General features: G+C 47.0%; 1 protein-coding gene across 2 annotated transcripts in view; it reads left to right on the forward strand.

Annotated features, from left to right (window-relative positions):
• Positions 1–20,334, forward strand: part of KDM1A (lysine demethylase 1A) — a 36,154-nt gene extending 15,820 nt beyond the window's left edge. Inside the window, exons 3-19 of one of the 2 annotated variants that reach the window (XM_077337091.1) lie at positions 1,200–1,333; positions 2,154–2,232; positions 3,568–3,660; positions 4,568–4,674; positions 5,670–5,751; positions 6,734–6,828; positions 8,574–8,716; positions 10,248–10,338; positions 10,920–11,054; positions 11,345–11,418; positions 12,434–12,545; positions 13,676–13,808; positions 14,745–14,932; positions 15,715–15,829; positions 16,591–16,718; positions 17,232–17,378; positions 19,779–20,334. In XM_077337091.1, coding sequence (XP_077193206.1) covers positions 1,200–1,333; positions 2,154–2,232; positions 3,568–3,660; positions 4,568–4,674; positions 5,670–5,751; positions 6,734–6,828; positions 8,574–8,716; positions 10,248–10,338; positions 10,920–11,054; positions 11,345–11,418; positions 12,434–12,545; positions 13,676–13,808; positions 14,745–14,932; positions 15,715–15,829; positions 16,591–16,718; positions 17,232–17,378; positions 19,779–19,964 — 2,042 coding nt within the window. In that variant the 3' untranslated portion in view covers positions 19,965–20,334. The remainder of the gene's footprint in view (positions 1–1,199; positions 1,334–2,153; positions 2,233–3,567; positions 3,661–4,567; positions 4,675–5,669; positions 5,752–6,733; positions 6,829–8,573; positions 8,717–10,247; positions 10,339–10,919; positions 11,055–11,344; positions 11,419–12,433; positions 12,546–13,675; positions 13,809–14,744; positions 14,933–15,714; positions 15,830–16,590; positions 16,719–17,231; positions 17,379–19,778) is intronic. The other variant, XM_077337090.1, reaches the window with a different exon arrangement.
• Positions 20,335–21,863: the final 1,529 nt, after the last annotated feature.

Below are 21,863 nucleotides of genomic sequence, written 5' to 3' on the forward strand. Positions count from 1 at the left end.
TGGTTTTTAGGAACTCAAGTCTGTATAATGAATTGTACTCATTTGGTATGGTGCAGTAATGCCTCCTAGCCACTCATGGTGCCCTTTTAGCTCTTAACAAGACTGAACTTGCAATTATTCTATACCTCTGGAGGGTCTGATCAAACTTCAGACATTCCAGTTATGGAAACACAGTCCTGCCCCCCCCCTGTCATTTTTTTTAAATACGGCTTTTTGTAGTCTAGATAATTTTGACATTGTGGGTAGAATTCCTGAATAAATGGGGCAATTGTGCAAGTCCACATGTTATAGTACAGGTACTTAAAGATGAAGGTTTTAATATAGTCAGATCCCCCCCCCCCCTTTTCGGTTGCATCCTCAAGCATCCACACAATTTCCCGGGGTAAGAGTGAGCATGACATTAAAGACTTGTGTGTATGTATGTGTACAATGAACTCGGCAAAAATGACACTGGAAAACCTCGATAAGCTTTTGTGATGCATGTGCTTTGGCATTCTTGATTATGCTGTAAACGAAGTTTTTGAGCTTCTCCGTTAAACGATTAATGTTCTAAATATCCCTTGATGTGAGATTCTACTTTGCTTGATCCTGGGACCTGATCCTTTTTTATGGCACTTTTCCACAGTTGTTCTGGACAGCTCAGCCTCTGCTGGAGGGCTGTAGTTGCCTCCTTCTGCATGCCCCGGAGTCTTCATCTCAGTGACTTGCTGGTGTTTGTGACTGTTTCACAGCAGCTTTTTACTTCTTGAGATGCTTAGCCTCCCAGTCGCTTCATTCACTTTTGTTCCTAGCTTCTACAGAGAATTGGCTGTGCAGTCCCCAAGTAAGGGAAATCTCATATAGGCAGCAAAAGTGCCTTCCTCACACAAAGCATTGCCATGGGCTTTTGCCTGTTGTAAAGCCAGTTCATTTTCTCCACAATTACCAGCTGTTTGTTGGTTTTGTTTTATTTGCATCAAGTACTTGTTTGCACACAGTACTTGTCTTATGTTATATAAGAGTTAAATTTAGAACCTTTAAAGGTACTGCCATGGAAAGAAAGATGGAATGCCCTGTCATTTGCAGTAATATACAAGTTTGGTGCCGTCACACTCACTGCACGTTTCAGATGGGATCAAAGGTGACTCCATGGTAACGAAATTTTGGCATTCTGGGTGCTTTTGCAGTACTTGTCACATGTCTGCTTTTTCCCCCCCTAGGTGTGGAGGGAGCGGCTTTCCAGAGCAGACTTCCACATGATCGGATGACATCCCAAGAAGCGGCTTGTTTCCCTGATATTATCAGTGGGCCACAGCAGACTCAGAAGGTGTTCCTGTACATCAGAAACCGAACGGTATGTTTTTTCCCCTAGCGGTACAACATTCTTTCCCCCTTAGTTTCAAAGAGCTTTGAGGGCAGTCTCAAGATACCTCCAGATGCATTTGCATAGGCCCCAGGTCAGTGTCTAGAAATGAAGCCCTCCATTTCATCCAGTTTTGGTGGTGGTCTGAAATATGTCACATTGTCTAATGGAGGCCCTTTAGAGTGTGTGATTTTCCAAAGTGCGGTGTTGGCTCAACTAAGGTATTTGTAATTAACCCAATGTACCGAATAGTATAATCTTGGAAGTTAAGTCAGTATTTGGAGAGGAAATCATCAAGTTAGGCTAGAATTGCTAAGCAGGGGCCACAGTGGCAAACCATCTCTGGATGTCCTGTGGGGATCACCGTAAATTGGCTACAACTTGTTGGCCAAAGGGCTCTTGTACTGCAAGGGTGCCACTATGTTACAGTATGTTACAGTATAGCTTACCTAACTATCTTCAGAATACTGACAAATTTTGTGATCTGCTTGCAGTCCCACATGTTTACTCTTTAAAATCTGTGTTTCAGGACTGGAAAGCCTGGTAACTTTATTACTTTGAGAAGGGGAGGACAGCTCATACCATCACTCCCTCCACTCAAAGCTGGGGTCCTCCTCCTCTTGGTACCAAATTGTTATTTGGAGCCAAGAGTTGTATATTTAACTTTAAACTTACTGTTTAAACTTATATTATTTTATAAGCCTAAAAATTAATGAAAAACTTGAAAGTTTATTCATTTATTCATTAGAAATCTGTAGTAATGCCTACAGCATTTATAATGGTAAAATCATATGTGTCATTTTAAATACAGTTGCAACTTTGGTTGGACAACCCAAAGGTTCAGTTGACGTTTGAGGCAACACTACAGCAGTTGGAAGCACCTTATAATGGTAAGTTGATTTTCCTGTACTTGTTTATATCTTCCTTTGTTTATATCCTCCAATCTTAAAGTGGCCCTTTAAGATAGAGAGGAAAGACAAAGTCCCAGAATGGCACAGAGGAGATACTACAGCAGAGATTTTTAAAGTAAGAAGTTTGAAGAGCCTGCTGGAAACACACAAGTACATGTCTCTTTTCTTGATTGGATCTCACTTCTCAGGGCAAACCTCAGATACAGTTAGAGCTATTGTTTTACGGCATTTAAGTGACACTTTCAGGCATTCAAAGTACTGTGCCTACATTACCTGGTCATAGTCCTTAAATCAGCACTGTAGCTTCTATCCACACTAGCAAAAAAGCGTGTTGTGAGAAAAATACAATGGGCTCTAGGTGCCCCCCAACCCATGTGGGTGTCACTGAGACCTAGCGAGGCTGCGGTGGGGCTGATCAAGGTGGGGGTGAGCATTGGCGGGGCCTCCCTGGTTCCCCCCCCCCAGCTTGGGTGGCCACCACCGAGGCACTGGCCTCCTGCAGCCCAGGCTATCCCATTGGCCCGGCTGCCTGCTCAGACATCCTTGTGAGGCTGGCTCACCTGACTGCTGGCTTTTCATGTGGGTGGAAGGTGGAGGTGGAGGCAGTCAGGGATGGGGTATCTCCTACCTGATTGGTCCTCTAGGTGGCAAGTACCCTCTTCAAGGGCCATTCAGGTCGGTGGAGGCAGTCAGGGACAGGGCATCCCCTGCCTGATTGTTCCCTAGGGGGAGCTGACGTCCCTGAGGATCAATCAGGTAGCAGGTGCATCGGCAGAATACATTTGGCATTATTCTAGTGTAAGATAATCTGTTGATGGAAATGTTGAGGTATATAGTGAACTGATGGTAAAGAAGAGAGAGCCTCTAAGAGGTTTGTTGGGCTTCTCCTGCAGCCCCATTTAAACTGGGCTGTACAAGGCACCAGCAAGAATAGTCTGCTCACCCACCCCCCATCCCCCATCCCGTCTGTGGCACAGCTGATCTTTGGGCTGTCATCTGCATCCTTTACAGTTTTCACGGGACTGCAGTAGAAGCCCAACAAATCTGAGGAGCTGGAGCTGTTTTTGGGTCTACCGGTAATTCCCAAGTATCTGGAATTTTCTCAGGAACTTTTGTTTGTTTCCGTGATACACTCTGGAAGCTTAAATAGACCCAAATGCACATGCTCTGTGTGGGCACACATGTGTTCTTGCCTGTCTAAGACAAATTAGACTTGTTTTGATCATAAATAAATAGAGGTTTGACATGTGAAGATGTCTGCTAATTATATAATGCGTTAGCTCACTAATATGTCTTTCCTTTTTGGCCCTGTAGGTGACACTGTGCTAGTTCATCGAGTGCACAGCTATTTGGAGCGGCATGGCTTAATCAATTTTGGAATCTACAAAAGAGTCAAACCCCTACCAAGTAAGGAGGTTCAGAAGTTCAAAAATATTTTCTTTGACCCAAATCCCCTCTGTCTTCCGTGTAATGGTTTGATACTTGAGCAAAGGTCTGAAGGAAGGCAAAGTGACAACTTTGATGTATTTGTTCATTATAAAATTTGCTTTGCCATGTGCTACTCTCTAAGAGTATGGATTTCATCCATGGGATTTAAGTCACAGTTAAATTGGAGTATGGAGCTGAAGGATTCTACTACTGTCGTCTGGCCTATCAACCTTGCCTCCCACATGACAGTCCCTCCCTTGGAATTGTTTGCAGACACTTATTAGAGATCTGGCAGGTTTGACTTGCTGTGTGTGCTCTGTATTCCTAGTTTGTTAATTAATTAACAAACAAGGAATACAGATTATTATTTGTTAATTCATTAACAAACTATCCTGCCTTTCTGCCCATTGGCTAACATTCTTTAAACACCAGTTTAAGAGCCTCTTGTGGTGCAGAGTGGTAAGTGGCAGAAATGTCTGAAGCTGTCTGTCCATGAGGCTGGGAGTTCGATCCCAGCAGCTGGCTCAAGGTTGACTCAGCCTTCCATCCTTCCGAGGTAGGTAAAATGAGTACCCAGCTTGCTGGGGGGTAAAAGGGTAATGACTGGGGAAGGAAATGGCAAAAGGGAGCATTGTGGGAATGCCAGATGAAAAAAGTCTCCTTTTTCTGGTTGTTTTACTTGCTTACCTTCACCAGAAGGGCCACCATTTCTGGAAGCTGTATCTGAAACTGTTAGTCAATCGTTAAGGTGCCTTAAAATAAGCTACCTTAATCGGTAGCACATAGTGTTCATGTCATTTTATAAGCAAAAAAAACTACTGAGAGGAGCATAACACTTTTGTCAAACCCAGCCTGTACGCCAGTGTTTGTGCCTCTGCATTTTCAGCTAAGAAGACTGGCAAGGTGATCATCATTGGTTCTGGAGTGTCTGGCTTGGCAGCAGCTCGCCAGCTACAGAGTTTTGGCATGGATGTCACACTTCTAGAAGCAAGGGTAAGTGCCTGAGTGCCTTGCTAAGGTCCAGGGCTGCAAACGTATTACTATCCTGCCTCCCTGCACATGCCTGTATAAGTCACGAATGGTCCTTTTCACAGCCACCAATTCACATGATGTTTCCACAAGCAAGATGGCTTGAAAAACCAGGCTATATAAGAGGTTTCTTATGATTCTCTTGGCAGTTGCTGGCTTTATTTCCCTTTTTATTATGCTTTGCATACTGGTTGCTCCGATAAGCATTTTCTTATGCTTTTACGTGCCCAACTGGGGTGGCCCAGGCTACCCAGATCTTGGAAGATAAGCCCTGGTTGGGAAATTTTCAAGGAATATGAGAGGCTACACAGAAATGGACATCAGCAAACAACTTCTGAGCATCTTTTGCCTTGGACTTGATTGGGGGGTGGGAGGAAAGGAACTTTAGGTGTGTGGAATGGTGCTAATGTCAGAATTATGTTCTGGGCTTGTTATCTGGAGGTTCATGGACCAGGTTTTCTCTCACAGTGGCACCAGTTTTGTGGAACACTGTCCATTGTGATTATACAAGACCCCTCACTGGTTATTTATCATTGCCAGATTAGAAGCCTGGCTCATTTCACTGAAATTTTCTTTCTTTCAGGAAGAGCTGTGTTGTTTGAAATGACTGACTGGTAATTTAGTGAATTTCTGATTATTGTGCTGCTTGATATATGCCGTAGCTATATTGTCATTTGGTAGATATTGTTTTGGGTTATTTGAATTGTGCATACCATTAGGTGGTGCCTTGACAAGACAATTCTAATTCTTCTGCCAGGACCCTTTGAAGTTTTCCTTTGTTTGTATAGTTTGCTAAAAAAAAATGTAGAAGTTGCCTGCGGATTCTTAAGGAATGGTTTTTAAGCTCTTATTCTGAACGCTTCTTGCTTAGTTTTCAGATAATGGCATGACATGAATATGCAGCTTCAGTGAAAGCCCTGAACCTCTAAATCTAACCTCTAGAATTTTAATTTTTAAAGGATCGTGTGGGAGGCAGAGTAGCCACATTTCGCAAAGGGAATTACGTTGCAGATCTAGGAGCTATGGTGGTAACAGGGCTTGGTAAGTCTAAATATAAATAAGTTGGGTTCAGATATTTATAGTTTGTTACATTTCTCCTTTTACCTCTATTATGTTCCAGGAGTTTCCAGAATGTAGTGTATTATTTCCGATTTAACAAAATTTGCTGCATTTCTGTCCCATCCAAGGAGCGCAGGGTTGCATGGAAGGTCCCTTCACATTAAATCCTTTGAGGAATGGCTGAGAGAGCAGCTCAATAATCCAGGCTGTTTGATGTGATGCCTCTGTTGATACTGCATTTCTCTTTACCACAACATCACACTGTCTGCTCATGTTTAGCTTACAGTCCACAAGAACCCCAAGATCATGTTCATACACACTGCTCCCCAGAAGTGTGTCTCCCACCCAGTATGCCTGCTTCTCATTTTTTGTGACCCAGATGTAGAACTCTGCACTTCTGCTTATTGAATTGCATCTTGTTCTCATTTGCCCACTTTTCTAGTGTGATACGAAAATACAGGCAGTTCTGAATAAAGGTACTAATAGAAAAAAGAGAGAAATTATCCCAGGCCATCAAAATCAGTATACAATATAATATTTAAACAATACTCCTTAATAAGATATTAAATCCAACGGCAAAATGTGTCTTGACTCTATTTTAATAATTAATGAAGCAACCAGAACGGATTCTGGATTTGTGCCGTTTTCAATGTTGAACTGTCATCAGTGGTTGTTTCCTCCTATGATTGTGAAACTTATCCTAGCAAGTTTGCAATATTCCAATATTGAATATAGAAACAGGATCCTGGAATAGATAGACTTTCGAATAGATCCTGTAGGTGGCTATTCATCTTATCGGATAAGGGCTCGGTCATTATAGGCTTAAAAGTATTTGATTTGACTCTGTCCTTAAAGGCCTGCTTGGCTTCTATAGTGGTTTGGCGGAGTAAATCCAGAATTTAGTTCCTTTGTTAAACGGAAATCCTAATGTTCATTCTTGTTTTCCTGTACCCTTCTTCTGCAGGTGGAAACCCAATGGCCGTTGTGAGCAAACAAGTCAACATGGAATTAGCCAAGATAAAACAAAAATGTCCACTTTACGAAGCGAATGGACAAGCAGTAAGTCTACAAAGTTCTTGGTAACTTGTGCAGAGGATAGTTTTGGGGGGAAATAACCCAATACTTGGAGGAAATATAGTATGTTGTTGAACTAGTATACTTAAGAAGACTTCCCTGTTTTTTAGCCAAACACCTACAAAATAAGTGTGCTCTGTACATATGGGGGAATTCTACAGGATTTACTCAAGTTTAGTTTATTCACAAGGTGGTCCAAAGGAAGGAGTCACCTTAACCCTTGCTTACAAGTTACAGTTATGTCCAATAAATGTTTGTATTTTAAGGGGGTTGTCTTAAATTCAGGATCATCTTCCTTTCAAGTAACTACAGTATTATCCCCATCATTATTCAGATTAATTATATTGCTTTCATGGGGGCTGGTAAGTTTGGCAGACTGTAGCTGCTAAGAGAATGACCAGTGATCCATGAAGGTCAGAGCTCATTACTGCCATGTACTCATCAACTCGTCCTTTCAGCCTTTGTGTGCAGTTAAGGGTTAACAATATTAACCTTACTTATGTGGCTGTTGTCAGGTCTGGGTCAAGATAATGGCTGCAAGGCTGCTTGTTGTGGCTAATTACGTTAAGGACAAAGTGCAGACCTTCCTATTCTGCTTGAATGTGTCATTTCTGTGGCATCAGAAGGGCCTGTCTGTAAAAACAGGAAGCCCTTGAGCTCTGCTCGGAGGGAATACTTGATGAAGAAGTTCAGTAATGGAGTCGTTCAGTACTGCAGCTGGGGGACCTGACCAACTGTGGTTCCCAGGGTCATTTGTACCACACATTTTCAGACCTACTAATGCCTTTCAGGTCTCCGGTCGCAACATGGGACCTGTTCTTTCTGGAATAGGGGAAGACGCCCAGTAGCTATTCCTGAAATCTGTTCCCTTTGCTCTGCGGGTATAAACTTACTGGTGGTCCCAGGCCCTCAGGAAGCTCGCCTGGCCTTGACCCGTGGCCTTTTTGGTCCTGGCCCCAACCTGGTGGAATGAGCTCCCGAAAGAGCTTAGGGCCCTGCTGGACTTGTCAGCTTTCCGCAGGGCCAGTAAGACGGAGCTCTTCCGCCAGGCATACGGTTGAGGCCAGGGCGGGTTCCCGCCATTCAATCTGGGATCCCCCATCTCCATTGTGTCCATCTGTTCCCACTCTCGTCAGTAGGATGGCAAGACTGTGGGCTGGCTGGCTGAAGGGATAAATTGATTTATTAGTTGCCGCCATCTTTTAGTTTTAATAATTTTAACAGCGTAATTGTGATATTTAAGTGGTTTAATTGCATTTTTACTGTTTTATTGTATAAACTGCTGTGAGCCCGAATGGGAACAGCGGTATATAAATTCAAGTAATAAAATAAAATAATAAATAATGACCAGTCGCGAGAGGGTGGTGTAGAAGTTGCATAATAAAAAATAAAAATAACTCCAGGGTGCGCATTAAGGATTTCCAACAGCAGCTCCCAACTGTATTTCATGTCTCAGAGCTTGGAGATGATGGCAGCAGTGATACAATTTAAACTGAGCTTGTGGGATGTGGCAGGCAGCGTGTTGAAAACAGATGGTTCCCAGAGACTTGAGTTCACATCTGCACCCAGGTGTGATGCTGACTGGCTGGTCTGTAGCAGAGTCTATTCAGCTTCACCTGTCTCACTGAGTAACCAGCATGTCACCACTGCATGAGCAGGAAGATCTTTCCCAACTTGAGGGGACAGTTTTTGCTGTGTTGTGCCTTTTTAGCCAAGGATCTTACTTGCAGGTCCCAAAGGAGAAAGATGAAATGGTGGAGCAAGAGTTCAATCGTTTACTAGAAGCTACCTCATACCTGAGCCACCAGCTAGATTTCAACGTCCTCAATAACAAGCCAGTATCCCTGGGTCAGGCTCTGGAAGTGGTCATACAGTAAGCAGGATTAAATTTTATTGATCGTTTCAAGCTTGTTTTCATCAGGATGTTGGAATTAAACCTCATTTTTTTGCAGTCAATGGGAGTCGTTTTCATTTCCAATATGCTTAGCTTGGATTTGATGGCTCACCTTCCTTCCCTTCTGACAGTTGCGGTTGAGGCAAAATTAAGTTCTAGGTTTTTATCCTGCCTTCTTGAAGCACTCAGAGGCGACTTAGAACCATGTAACTCTGCAGTATAAACATGGATGAAACAAAAGCATATTTAAAATGAGCATTGTTTTTATTAAGCTTCTAGTTCAATTTCTTTGGTATTTGTAATTCTCACATTGGGATGGTAGTCCAAAAAGCTGTTGTTGTGTGTGAAAAAAAATATAGAACCACAGGAAGTAGAAGATCAAGCCTCTTTGCCTCCCACAGCTCAGATTCTCTGTTAGTAAGCCGAGCTACTGCTGTTTTCCCTGACATGCTCCGATCTGTGGATTCCTTTTTCGGAATGCTTTGCTGAGACACAGGAAACCAGTAAGAGGTTAGGGATGAAATCAATTTTTAAAAATAAGCAATTTATTAGAGTTCAAATATTTAAAAATCTTAAAAGAACATCAGTTCCTTTAAGGTTTTTAAATATTTGAGCTGTAATAAATTTATTTTTTTTAATTGGTTTCATCCTTAACCTTTTCGGTTCTCGCCTGTTTCTCACTCATTTTGGGTTTCTGTTTCCCTTTATTTTACCAGTTGAAACCAGTAAGGAGGTCTGTTCTCCTTGCTTATGTTTGCAAGTGTGCCTATCCTTTGCTCCAAGCAGCCAAAAGAAAAAAATGAACATGCCCAAATGAAGGGTTGGCAGCTGGGGGAGAGCCTCTCCCCAGGTCATCAACTGCCAGTCCATGTTGCCTGAAGATACTTTCCACAGCACAATACAGAGCATCAATAAGAAAACGGGAGTTAATATCTGTCATTCCACTGAAATGATGTCTTCATGTAGACCGTAGGTTAACTGACCTGTTCCCAGTTAACTGACTAAACCTGTATTTTCACAGTCATATTCCATTTGCCTGTTTCACTTTCGTCCACATGGATAAGACAGCCCCGAGCAGCTAACTGATAACAATGGTATATTTAGTTGTCTCCACACATTAGACATAATTTTTGTATCTTAATAGCCTGTTTTAGTAGGTGGCACCCCCACTGAATTCTTGGTTGCTCTTCATGGGCCCCCTATAGGAGCGGCAGCTCATGAGTTCCATCACCCTTCTCCTTCCCTCCTAGAGGTATTGCTGGGGATGATCGGACAATGTTTCCGCTGTATCTTTATTGTATACTGTTGATATTGTTGTATTTTATGGTTTTTATGTCAGGGTTTTAATGGGTTTTTAGAATATTTTATTTGACACTTGTAAGCCACCACGAGACTTTGGGGAGTGGTGGGAAATAAACAAACAAACAAATTTTTGGAAAGTGTCTAGTTAAATCTAAAATGCTAGTGAATAGGGGAGATTTCTCTTTACGCAGTAGTTTATCTGTTTTAGATTACAGGAGAAGCACGTGAAAGATGAACAGATAGAACACTGGAAGAAGATAGTGAAAACTCAAGAGGAACTTAAAGATCTCCTCAATAAGGTCAGGTGTTATTCTAACTTGAGACATGTGCTGCTGCTTTCTCGCTGATTCAACTTAACATTCCCTAGTGACATGCAGACCTTCACCCAGCCCACTGTTTAAGGGCTGCTAGAGTGGGATGTAAAAGATGCCATGGCCTCTGGAGAGCCAGTTTGGTGTAGTGGTTAGGAGTGTGGACTTCTAATCTGGCATGCCAGGTTCTATTCTGCGCTCCCCCACATGTAGCCAGCTGGGTGACCTTGGACTCGCCACAGCACTGATAAAACTGTTCTGATCGGGCAGCGATATCAGGGCTCTCTCAGCCTCACCCACCCCACAGGGTGTCTGTTGTGGGGAGAGGAATGGGAAGGCGACTGTAAGCCGCTTTGAGCCTCCTTCGGATAGGGAAAAGCGGCATATAAGAACCAACTCTTCTTCTTCTTCTAAGTTCCACCTATGAGGTTGGGTGGTGGGCCCTGTCACCAGGACCATCTGAAGCTCTGAAGAAGCTGTCTGCAGGCTAGTCTCAGAATCTCGTAGAATAAGGCGTGCTCCTCCTCCCTGCTTCCATTAGTGATTCTTTTCCTCTCCCCTCCCTGCAGATGGTGAATTTAAAAGAGAAGATCAAGGAACTCCACCAGCAATACAAGGAAGCATCCGAAGTCAAACCACCTCGTGATATTACTGCAGAATTCCTTGTGAAGAGTAAGCATAGGGACCTGACTGCTCTCTGCAAGGTATGGAGTCCTTTATTTCCAAAGGTCATATAAACAGAGCTGTACATTTAGAAGGCTCTTAAGCCACGTCACTGTCTTAAGCACTGCGATATTGAATCTTAGAATTTGGAATCTTCATTTCCGCTCGCTGGGGATGCTGGTGTGCAAGATCATGTGATTTAGAAACTGGCTGCAGGGTTGAAGGTATCTAGTTTGCAGCGGTTGGGAAGCACTGTAGTGTGCGGAAGTGCATCACATTCCCTGCATTTCTTTGGCATTGTGTTTATGCACCTGCAATCCTCTCTTACCAGGAGTATGACGAGTTGGCAGAAACGCAAGGGAAACTGGAAGAGAAGCTTCAGGAGCTGGAAGCCAATCCTCCTAGGTAAAAACATAGACTAATCCATGTGAGTGGCTAGGTGCTAGAAATGGAGACATATGTAGCACGTGCTATGAGCCCCGTGTTTCCAGGAGCCCTGCGCAGTGCCTTCTTCCCTATGGATCAAGGCCATATCCCCTCTCCTCCCCCCTTTCCCCTTTTTAAGGACGCTTGGAAGTGATACTCCTTTCCACTCTCCCTCCGCCCCCAGTCTAGCTGCCCCATGCCACAAATATACTCTGCTAAGGCTCTGAGAATCCTTTAACCCAGTGGTCCCCAACCTTTATTAGGCTGGGGACCGGCAGGACATCGGGCCGCGCCCGCGGGGACTGCGCCCGCGCGGGGACTGCGCCCACGTTTCGGGCTGCGCCCGCGAGCCGCACCCACGGATCGGGCCGCACCCGCGAGCCGCGCCCGCGGATCGGGCCGTGCGGGCACGGCCTGCACGGGTGCGGCCCGGCCCTGATTCCCTCTCCCTGCCCTCCCCGCAGTAAGTAGCTTCCCGGGCCGCAAGCTTGCGGCCTGGAAAGTTTTTTACTGCGGGGGGGGGGGGGCGGGGAGAGGGAGCCGCGGCCCGGCGCCATGGCCTTTGCGGCCCGGCACCGGGCCGCGGCCCGGCGCCGGGCCGCAGCCCGCAGGTTGGGGACCACTGCTTTAACCGACTCTGTTACTACAGGCCTCGCAAATCCTTAAAACACTCCTGGGGGGAGAGGTGGTTTGTCCCCCTCCAGGCTGGCAGCCAATCTAGCAATCCCTTTCACTTCCCTCCCTTTGGAAGAGGGGGGGGAACTAAAAGGAGGCTTTAAATGGCTGGCAGACCAGTCAACTAAATGTCCAGCAACAATGCCGGCTGTATCGGTAGCTGAAACAGATTAGAGAATTTGCATTTAGTATATAAATACATTGAAACTTTTTCCGGTTCAGGTGATTTGAATGCACATGCCTAATGGTGTATACAGGCTAGACAAGGTTCTTAACATCCTCTTAACAGTGCATGTCTCTCCTCTTTTAACCTTTCCAGTGATGTTTACTTATCCTCAAGAGATAGACAGATTCTTGACTGGCATTTTGCAAACTTAGAGTTTGCAAATGCCACACCGCTCTCTACCCTGTCACTGAAGCACTGGGACCAGGTAAGTGTTCTGTTTTTCCTCTTCTCTGCTATTCAAAATGAATATTTAGAGGGTTCACTTTCATAATAAAGTCAGAAACATGCACAGCATGTCTTGATTGAGACTTGTTTTGTTCTAAGAGAAGCTGAATTTTGTATTTTGCATCCTTCTTGAACAGCACCTTTCATTGGAGACTTGTTCTCCAGGTACAACAAAACAAAATCAGAGTCCAGTGGCTCCTTTACGACCAACAAAGATTCTGTTTAAACAGCAAAACAAAATAACTAGGTATATACAAGCCAGATATCCCTGTGAGTCTCCAGATGTTTGAGGAATTAACAAAAGAGCATTCCCTGACTCTGAGGCCCAAACAGGAGCCCCTGCTCCTGGTGGGTCCTAGACTTGCCTCTCTAAAGTGTGCTGGGCTCATTGATAGATTTCAAGTATGTGGGGAGAGAGACTGAAGGTCAGGCAGGAAATAGTGTCTACTTTTGCTGGTTATGGAAAGAGTCAAAGGCAGGGGTAATCAAACTGCGGCCCTCCAGATGTCGATGGACTACAATTCCCATGAGCCCCTGCCAGCATTCCCTGGTCAAAGGTCTTGGCAGGGCACTGACCCGCCACCTATTGGTTACCAGGAGAACTGCTCCAGTGCAGTGTCCGACACACACCAGTTTCTCTATTTGTGGCCCCAGGATATCCATGACCCTGGTAATCCTTCTAAAGTGTGATGCTTACTTCACCGCCTTGCCCTGTCTCCATGCAGATCCAGAACTGTATGCACGTGCCCTCCATTGTTCTCTGCCGCATTGTTACAAGCTCTGGCATGTGAGATTCCGTGTTGGATGTTGAGTTTCCTCACCCTGCCCTTCCTTCCTCCTTGGTGTCATGGCCCCCAGGTTGCCTTTGTGGGGGTGCACTGCCCTGAGTTCTCATCATCCATCACTGCCTGAAACATGTGGACTTCTCAGCTAAAGGGCTTCTGCGTGGTCCCCCGTTCCTGTTGGGCACCTTCTTGCTGTTTGGCATTGCCACCTGGGGGAACTCTGTCACCACCTTATATCCCTAGGGCTGAGGTGTCAGGAGTGCACCTGGGACAGCTGACCTGCGAAGACCCCGACGGGATTTCACATTTCTCTCTTTGTTTTCAGGATGATGATTTTGAATTTACTGGCAGTCATTTGACCGTGAGGAACGGCTATTCCTGCGTGCCCGTGGCTCTAGCCGAAGGGTTAGACATTAAGCTAAACACGGCGGTTAGACAAGTTCGTTACACTGCTTCGGGTAAGTTTAGTTTGCAATGAATCTCTGACTGCCGAGGAAAATAAATTTGCCCGTTAGGACAGGGGTAGTCAACCTGTGGTCCTCCAGAGGTCCATGGACTACAATTCCCATGAGCCCCTGGGAATTGTAGTCCATGGACCTCTGGAGGACCACAGGTTGATTACCCCTGCATTAGGAGAGCCCTGCCCCTGTCAAAGGCTGACCTGATTGGAATTTGCAGCACAGAAAGGGAGAGGGGGAATGAAGAGATTTGAAAGTGGCATGGCTAAGAGGCAATATAAATGAACTGTTAGGAGGCACAGAGCACAGGTCTGTGATGGGCAGGGTGCAACTGGTCACATGCCTTGAGGAGGAGAAGGGGCTGTGACTCAGTAGCAGAGCATCTGCTTGGCATGCAGAAGAGCCCAGGTTCAATCCCCGGCATCTCCAGTTAAAAGGGTCAGTTATTGGTGATGGGAAAGACCTCTGTCTGAGATCCTGGAGAGCCGGTACTGGCCTTGATGGACCAGTGGTCAAAACCAGCGTAAGACAGCTTCGTGGGTGAGGTGTGTAGGGGTGCCAGCTTGGGTGGATTGGTGGGAACCAGTAAGAGAAGATAAGCAAAGTAGACTGCATGCCTGCTCCAAGAGAACCAAAGTGTGGTGCCCCTAGTGGACAGCTTTGCTTAGCTCTTAGAATTGAGCTAGTAGCTTCATAGAGTGGTTGTGAGGCTTCCGGAGATATGAATCATGTCATCGTCTGGTGAAGGATGATAGGAGGGATCACAGGACTGGGGAGGCAGAAAGAGGATGCTTGGTCCCTGAACCTGCCTAATATACTCAGGATAGGAACTGAAGAGGAAAGGAGTGTTTTGTGCAGCTGTTCTTTCTCCCCCCTGAATTTCCCTTCTCTCTCTCTACCCCTTGCCCCACGCAAATCTTTCCCTCTCCTCACCAGGATGTGAAGTGATCGCTGTCAACACTCGCTCCACAAGCCAGACCTTTATTTATAAATGTGATGCCGTTCTGTGTACCCTTCCCTTGGGGGTGCTGAAGCAGCAGCCTCCCGCAGTCCAGTTTGTCCCGCCGCTTCCGGAGTGGAAGACGTCTGCTGTGCAGAGGATGGGATTCGGGAACCTTAACAAGGTAAGGTATACAGTGGTTGGGCCAGGCAGAGGAATGGACGGAATGCCTCCACCCTTGCCTGTTACAGCGGGAGATGGGATGAAGTCCCAGGAGCCCTTTTTGGAGTTTTCTTGCTGGCATAATTTGGGCTTCTAAGAAAGTCTCGCTTGCTCTTTGGACTTGAGGGGGTATCCTGTACAGCAGGCATGAGCATTCTCCCCCCCTCCTCACACACACACACACACACACACACACACACACACACACACACACACACACACTTTTTGGTCCTGGAGCTTATTCTACCCTTTGGTTTATTGAGGAGTTTGGTTTTGTTTTGATATCAAGTTGCAGCCAACTTATTGGCCAATACTATAGAGTTTTCAAGGCAGGAGATGAATGGAGATGGGTTGCCAGTGACTGCCTCTGAAGAGCAATCGTGGACTTCTTGCGTGTGAGGACTCCCACCCAAGTCCTAAGCAGGGCCGATCCTGCTCAGCTTCCAGGTTCTGATGAGATGAGGCTAGCCCGTGCTATTCAGATCCGGACGCCGAGGAGCTGGAGGCAATTAAATGACGTGTTAGGCTGGAGTGTACCTGAAGGAAGACTTGAGACAAATTTGATTGAACACACATTGGAGCCTCATCCTTGGGGCTCTTCCAAATCTTCAGTGCACTGGGGGATGGGGTGGGTGTCTCTCCTAATGTTAGTCTCTGTGACAGGCAAATACTGACTTGCCCAATTCTTAGTGGCCTTTGCCAGAATGCAGAATGGGCTTGCTAACCCATCCCCTCATTTTCTAGGTTGTGCTCTGTTTCGATCGTGTGTTTTGGGACCCAAGCGTTAATTTGTTCGGTCACGTGGGCAGCACGACAGCCAGCCGAGGGGAGCTTTTCCTGTTCTGGAATCTGTACAAAGGTAATTGTGTCCAGCCATACCAGTGTCTTTTTTTGCAGTGGAGCTGAAATAGTGTAACTTTTTGCTTCCTTAACAGGTGTCGGTTGCTGCTTCACAGCAAGGTCATAATTTTGCCGTTTTTAAAACAGAGTTCCAGCTGCACTTTAGGAGAGCAAATGATATGTCCTGTTGTATATCAGCACATAGACATATTGTGGAGATTCCTGTGGATCTGTTGGTAGCAGAAACAAGCAGTTGTTCAGGAAATACAGTGAGTGTCCTAGCATTTGCCTAGACCCCACAGCTCTCAAAGGAAAGGAACTGGCAGGCTATGGCTGCATCATAGAATCATAGAGTTGGAAAGGACCTCCAGAGTCTTCTACTTCAACCTCTCGCAGAACGCAAGAAATTCACAACTACCTGCCCAACGACAGTGGCCCTAATTCCATGCCCAGATGAGCCTCCCCACCAAAAAACTCCCAGAATCCCTGGCCAGTCTGACGTTGAAGAAATTTACTTTTTGATCCAAAAGTGGCAATTGGCATTTCCCTGGGCGTGAAAGAAAGGGCCACAGGAGCTAATGCACTGACACAATCCCATAGGGTTTTTTTAAACGGGATAATATTGTATGTTTTATTGGGGGTTTTAGTGTGACCCACCATGAGCCCAGCTTGCTAGGAGCAGCAGGATATAAATCCGAAACACAAGTAAGATGGAAACGAAACTTCTGTGGCATAATGTTTATCGCCCCTGACAGAATCTCTCTGCCTCTCACCCCACAGCACCCATCCTGCTGGCCTTGGTGGCTGGTGAAGCTGCTGGAATCATGGAAAACATCAGCGATGACGTCATTGTTGGGCGCTGCCTTGCGATCCTCAAAGGCATTTTTGGCAGCAGCGCTGTCCCCCAGGTATCGTTTTGATACATTTTCCCCCTTGTAGTGTAACGATTGAGTACAGGGGGTGTTGATCTGGGTTCAAATCCTCACTGCCCTGGCAGCTCACTGGGTGACTGTGGGCCAGTTGTTCCCTCTCAGCCTTTTGTTATTCATCTTAAATCATTTCCTGCGAAATAACTGAGGTATTGGTTTTATATTGTATCCATGGATCTTTGTAAACCGCCGCAAGGCATTTGAGCGCGGCGGCATATAAATATATAAATAAATGTTGCGGAAGGGAGAATCACATCAGGTGTCCCGAGGGAGGGCAGGGTTAAAATATACTAGATAGGTTCTCCGTGTAGGAGAATCCTAGAAAAATCATTCTTTGTCAGTTCTTGTAGGGTTTCTTTTTTCCTCAGCCTGTGTAAAAGCACGCTCTCTGTGTTTGGGTGTGCTGGGGACTGCATGAATCTTTAGTTGCCGCACTCTTCCCGCGGTGAGCAAACAGCTTCTGCTTCAGCTACTGCTTGCGTTTGTTTTCAGCCGAAGGAGACCGTGGTGTCTCGCTGGCGGGCCGACCCTTGGGCAAGAGGGTCCTACTCTTACGTAGCAGCTGGCTCTTCAGGAAACGATTATGACTTGATGGCTCAGCCGATTACGCCGGGACCAGCCATTCCAGGAGCTCCCCAGGTAAGAACTGGCCTGTTGCACTCAGGCAGCCACAAAGGAACAACAGCTCGGAAACTGGATTGCCTCTGGCACTTCACGTGCAAGCAGACATTTGATGAACAGATGGAGCTTTCTTTCTCAATGGAATGTTGAGGCACTGCAAGGGGAAGATTTTTTACTTATCAATCTCTTGTGAAATGCCCCTTGGTGCTTGTCTCCCAGGAGTTGGGTTTCCTGATTTTCCCCAAAGGGGAATGGCCTGCTTGAATTCAGCACTAGAGGATGTAGTTAGGGTCACGGGCACAGACAGCTTTAAAAGGGGATTGGACAGATTCATGGAGGAGAGGTCTGTCAGTGACCACTAAATGTGGTGGTTCAAAGGAACTTGCAGGTTGAGAGGCTCTGAGTCCCAGGCACTGGTCTGATCCAGCAGGGCTCTTCTTATGCTCCGAATTCAGCTAGTGCTGTTTAAAATGTGCAGGAAATCTAGTCTCTGGCCTAAGGCCTCCTTGCCTGTGGAAGATGGACAGGAAATGCCAAATGGGAGGGGGGGGGTAGAGACTTACCTGCATGAGTCTGTGTGCAGGGCAGGGGGGGGGGCCACTAAGTCTCAAAAAGCATCTTGGGAGTTAGTATTTAGATGAAGATGCCAGCCATTTCCAGTATCCGTTTGGGGGGAGAACAAGAAAGCGTTCTTACATAATGCCCTTGGGACAATTTCTGCCCAGGCACATGCAGAATCATGTTAAAAACATTAAGGCTGTTTTCAAGCATTATTGTAAACTAGTTTCAAAGCCCCTTTATAAAAAGGGGTTTTGAAAGGGGTGTTGCCTCGTGGGGCGGTCTGACGCTGCGCGAGGCGCTTCGCGCCTCCCGCAGCGTCAGACAGGCAAGGAGGGAATCCCCAGCAGCCGCGCTTCGCGCGACTGCTGGGGGTTGCCTCGGGCGGCGGTCTGACGCTGCGCGAGGCGCTGCGCGAGGCGCTTCGCGCCTCCCGCAGTGTCAGACCGGCAAGGAGGGAATCCCCAGCAGCCGCGCTTCGACTGCTGGGGGTTCCCTCGGGCGGCTTCGCGCCTCCCGCAGCGTCAAACCGGGAGCAACTGCGAGCCGCGCTGCGCGCGGCTCGCAGTTGCTCAGCCTGGGAATCGGAGGGACCAATCCCTTTGGTCCCTCCGATTGTCTGTCGTGAGGAAGGGTCCAACCCGGACCCTTCCTAATCACGGACAAAGCCCACCTCTAGGGGGCTTAACTAATTATATAGTCCGTGGCGCCCGTGGCGCCACGGGCTGTTTAAAGATGTGTGGTTTAGTTTACACTTTGCCTTCCCTCTGGGAGGGAAGTAGAGTACAAGGTTGGCAACAGTTTCTGCTGGCTTCCTTCCTGTAACTCCTTCATTGCATGCTGTTCTCTATCGTCAGCAGTGGCTTTTACGACGCTCTGGGACCTTCCAAGGGAAAGCAAAGAGCAGAAATCCCGGGGCCTCTTTGCCTGGATTCTGCTTGCTACCTTCTTTGCAGCTGACTTGGAGGGGATTTGGATAGACATAGTTATAAGAAACTAGGGGCAAAGCCCACTGCACCCAGAACTGCATTGGGCACTAGGACGCAAGCTTGCACAGTGTCCTTGGGTGCTGGTCCTCCTCCCCCTGCTCGATCTTGAGATCCAGTACGGTGAAATGGTTGAGTAGCAGACTCTAATTTCAAGGGCCAGGCATGACTCCCCACTCCCCCTTCATGTGCAGGCAGCCTGGTTGGCAAGCTCCAGTTGGGGCCTTGCAGACTGTGCAAGATGCATCCAGGTCACCAACCTCCAGTGAAGCCTGCAGGGATTGCAGAACTTGTCATTGTACAGTGAGAGCTGCTGGCCTGCCCCTCCCACCTCTTCTATGGCAGCACAATGGGGCCTTTGGATGGCGTTTTACAGGACTGATGTTCTTCTCTCCAGAAGACATGCAGAGGAGCGTGCCAAGGCTGTCTGGGCCCTTTGGGTGGAGTTTTCCAGTCTTCCCGCCCCCCTGCATCTGGGGCAGGAGGCTGGGCTTTAAGGTCGGCCTAGACCCTGAAGGGCTGGCATGTCTGTGTGCGGCCAGAGCCTCTGCCTGCCTGCCCGCCTGCCTTCTTCCTTCCCAGCCACCCTGCTCTCTGCTCAACTTACCTTTGGGAGGTGGGCAGCAGAGTGGCTGGCTCTTCCTCCATGGGGAAGGGTGTGTGTGAGGCAGCTGAGGGTGGGACAGATCCGTGATTGGCTCTCAGTGGGCGAGCAGACCCTCCGTGTTGGGTGCCTACATCATGGACAGCCAATCCGGTAGGGAATGCGTCATCCTCATGCAACTTGGAAATGATTATGTTTAGTAATTAGTGATGACGTTCATTAGGAAAAGCTTAAGACAATCAACACTGCCAATTTTCCTTTATCTTCCAGCCAATTCCTCGTTTGTTCTTTGCGGGAGAGCATACAATCCGCAACTATCCGGCCACGGTTCACGGTGCTCTGCTTAGTGGACTGAGGGAAGCCGGGCGCATTGCTGACCAGTTTCTCGGTGCTATGTACACTCTGCCTCGCCAAGCCACTCCAGGGGCACCTGCTCAGCAGGCTCCTCCCATGTAAAAAAAAAGGATGCAGTCTGCTGGAAGTAGTACCAAGAAGCCCCACTGGGTGACCTTCCCGGTTTGTAGCACTACCTGTTGGAACGGTCAGCCAAGCCAAGCAAGCACTGTGTCCACAGAAGGGACTTTTGGTGCAGCATCTGACTCCGTGCGGCTCAGCCGTCTGCCAACCCAGGTCCACAAGAACGGTGCTGGTGCCGCCAGGAATACAGACACCTGGGTGCTCTAGAGGATCTGGTTCGGTACTGTGTGGTTTGCCTCATTGTCTTCCCAGGGTGTAGATCTCTTGTAAGCTGGCAGTTGTTAGTGATGAAATAGAATTGTGGATTTTTGTTTTAGAAACCAAAAAATAAAGCTTTGTTTTTTTAAGAAAAAAAAACAAGTTTATTTGAGAAAGGTAAGAGGGCGACCCACTGAGAGCCAGTGGTGTGGCTGAGAGGCCTGGGTCAACTCTCCACTTGGTCACAAAAGTGCGCTGGGTGACTTGGGGATCAGTCCAGTCTCATGGGCCTTTGCTGCGGTTGTCTTTTCCTTTGTTTTCACAGTGCATTTTTGTCAGGGTTTGTTTCCCTTCTGTGTTTTACCGTTTTCCAAGCAGATGTGCGTGGGAGTTTATTCCCCTCCTGTATTGATTTTCCACCCATCAGTTTGCATTCTGTTAACTGTTTCTCTGGGTTATTCAAGAGTACTTTGGCAGCGATTTCCCATCTCCCCCCCCCCCCCCCCCAAGCCAAAGTTAATTCAAAAGCATAAAGGTTCCACAGGAGATTTTGTCCTCATCCTTCTCCCACACCCGAAAGGCCAGACCTCCACTGTGCACTCTGCAGTCGGTCTTCCCACTCTTGTGCCTTCCACCCTCTCCTCCACTCATCAGTGTCCCATCGCCACTGGCCTTCCAATTCTCCATCTTTTAAATGTTATCTATGTGTGTGTGTATAAAGGTAAAGGTATCCCCTGTGCAAGCACCGGGTCATGTCCGACCCTTGGGGTGACGCCCTCTAGTGTTTTCATGGCAGACACAATACAGGGTGGTTTGGCAGTGCCTTCTCCAGTCATTACCGTTTTACCCCCCAGCAAGCTGGTTACTCATTTTACAGACCTTGGAAGGATGGACGGCTGAGTCAACCTTGAGCCGGCTGCTGGGATTGAACTCCCAACCTCATGGGCAGAGCTTTCAGACTGCATGACTGCTGCCTTACCACTCTGCGCCACAAGAGGCTCTTGTGTGTATATACATATATATCTATTACACTGGGCAAATAGGTAGTTATAGTTTAAAGACATAGAAGCCATTGTAGAAGCCATTGGCTGGGGAAATTTTTCTAAAATGTTAAACACTGGCCAAAAGGAAAGGCACAGACCCCAAGGAAAATGAGGCAGCAGTGGGGGAGGGCAATATGGGTTTTATAGAGCAGCAAGAGGTGGTCCAGAGCCTCAAGGGCAAAAAGGCAAGACTCTGGAAAGATCGAAAAAGAGTGATATTGGTGCAAAGTCACAAATAGGGCAAACAGCGTTCAAAGGCATAGATCCTTGGGAAAACGAGGCGATGGTGGAGGGTGGTGGGGGTGGTACAGATTTGATAGAGGGTCAGATGATGACTTCACCCCACTGAAGGTGCGACGGGCAGACGCATGATATGGATTAAAGGAAGATTGACTCGGCTTCCCCAATCACTGGAAATCATCTGTGAGCTCCCTCTTGGAAGAGGCCCCCAGCCCCGAGAGAGTGTCCCCTTGCAGTGCAGAAAAAGCCCATATCTTTGCTGCCTCGTGTTTTTGGAGGGCAAGGCAGCGGGTCATGATGTTCTAGATAGCACAAAATTCACTCCCACACAATACTAAGAGAGTACAGATGTTGCCAGCGCTCACTTCAAAGTCTGGGGGTAACACATTTTTTGGGA

This window comes from Paroedura picta, chromosome 5 (genome assembly GCF_049243985.1).
Source record: "Paroedura picta isolate Pp20150507F chromosome 5, Ppicta_v3.0, whole genome shotgun sequence".
NCBI classification, from domain to species: domain Eukaryota; kingdom Metazoa; phylum Chordata; class Lepidosauria; order Squamata; family Gekkonidae; genus Paroedura; species Paroedura picta.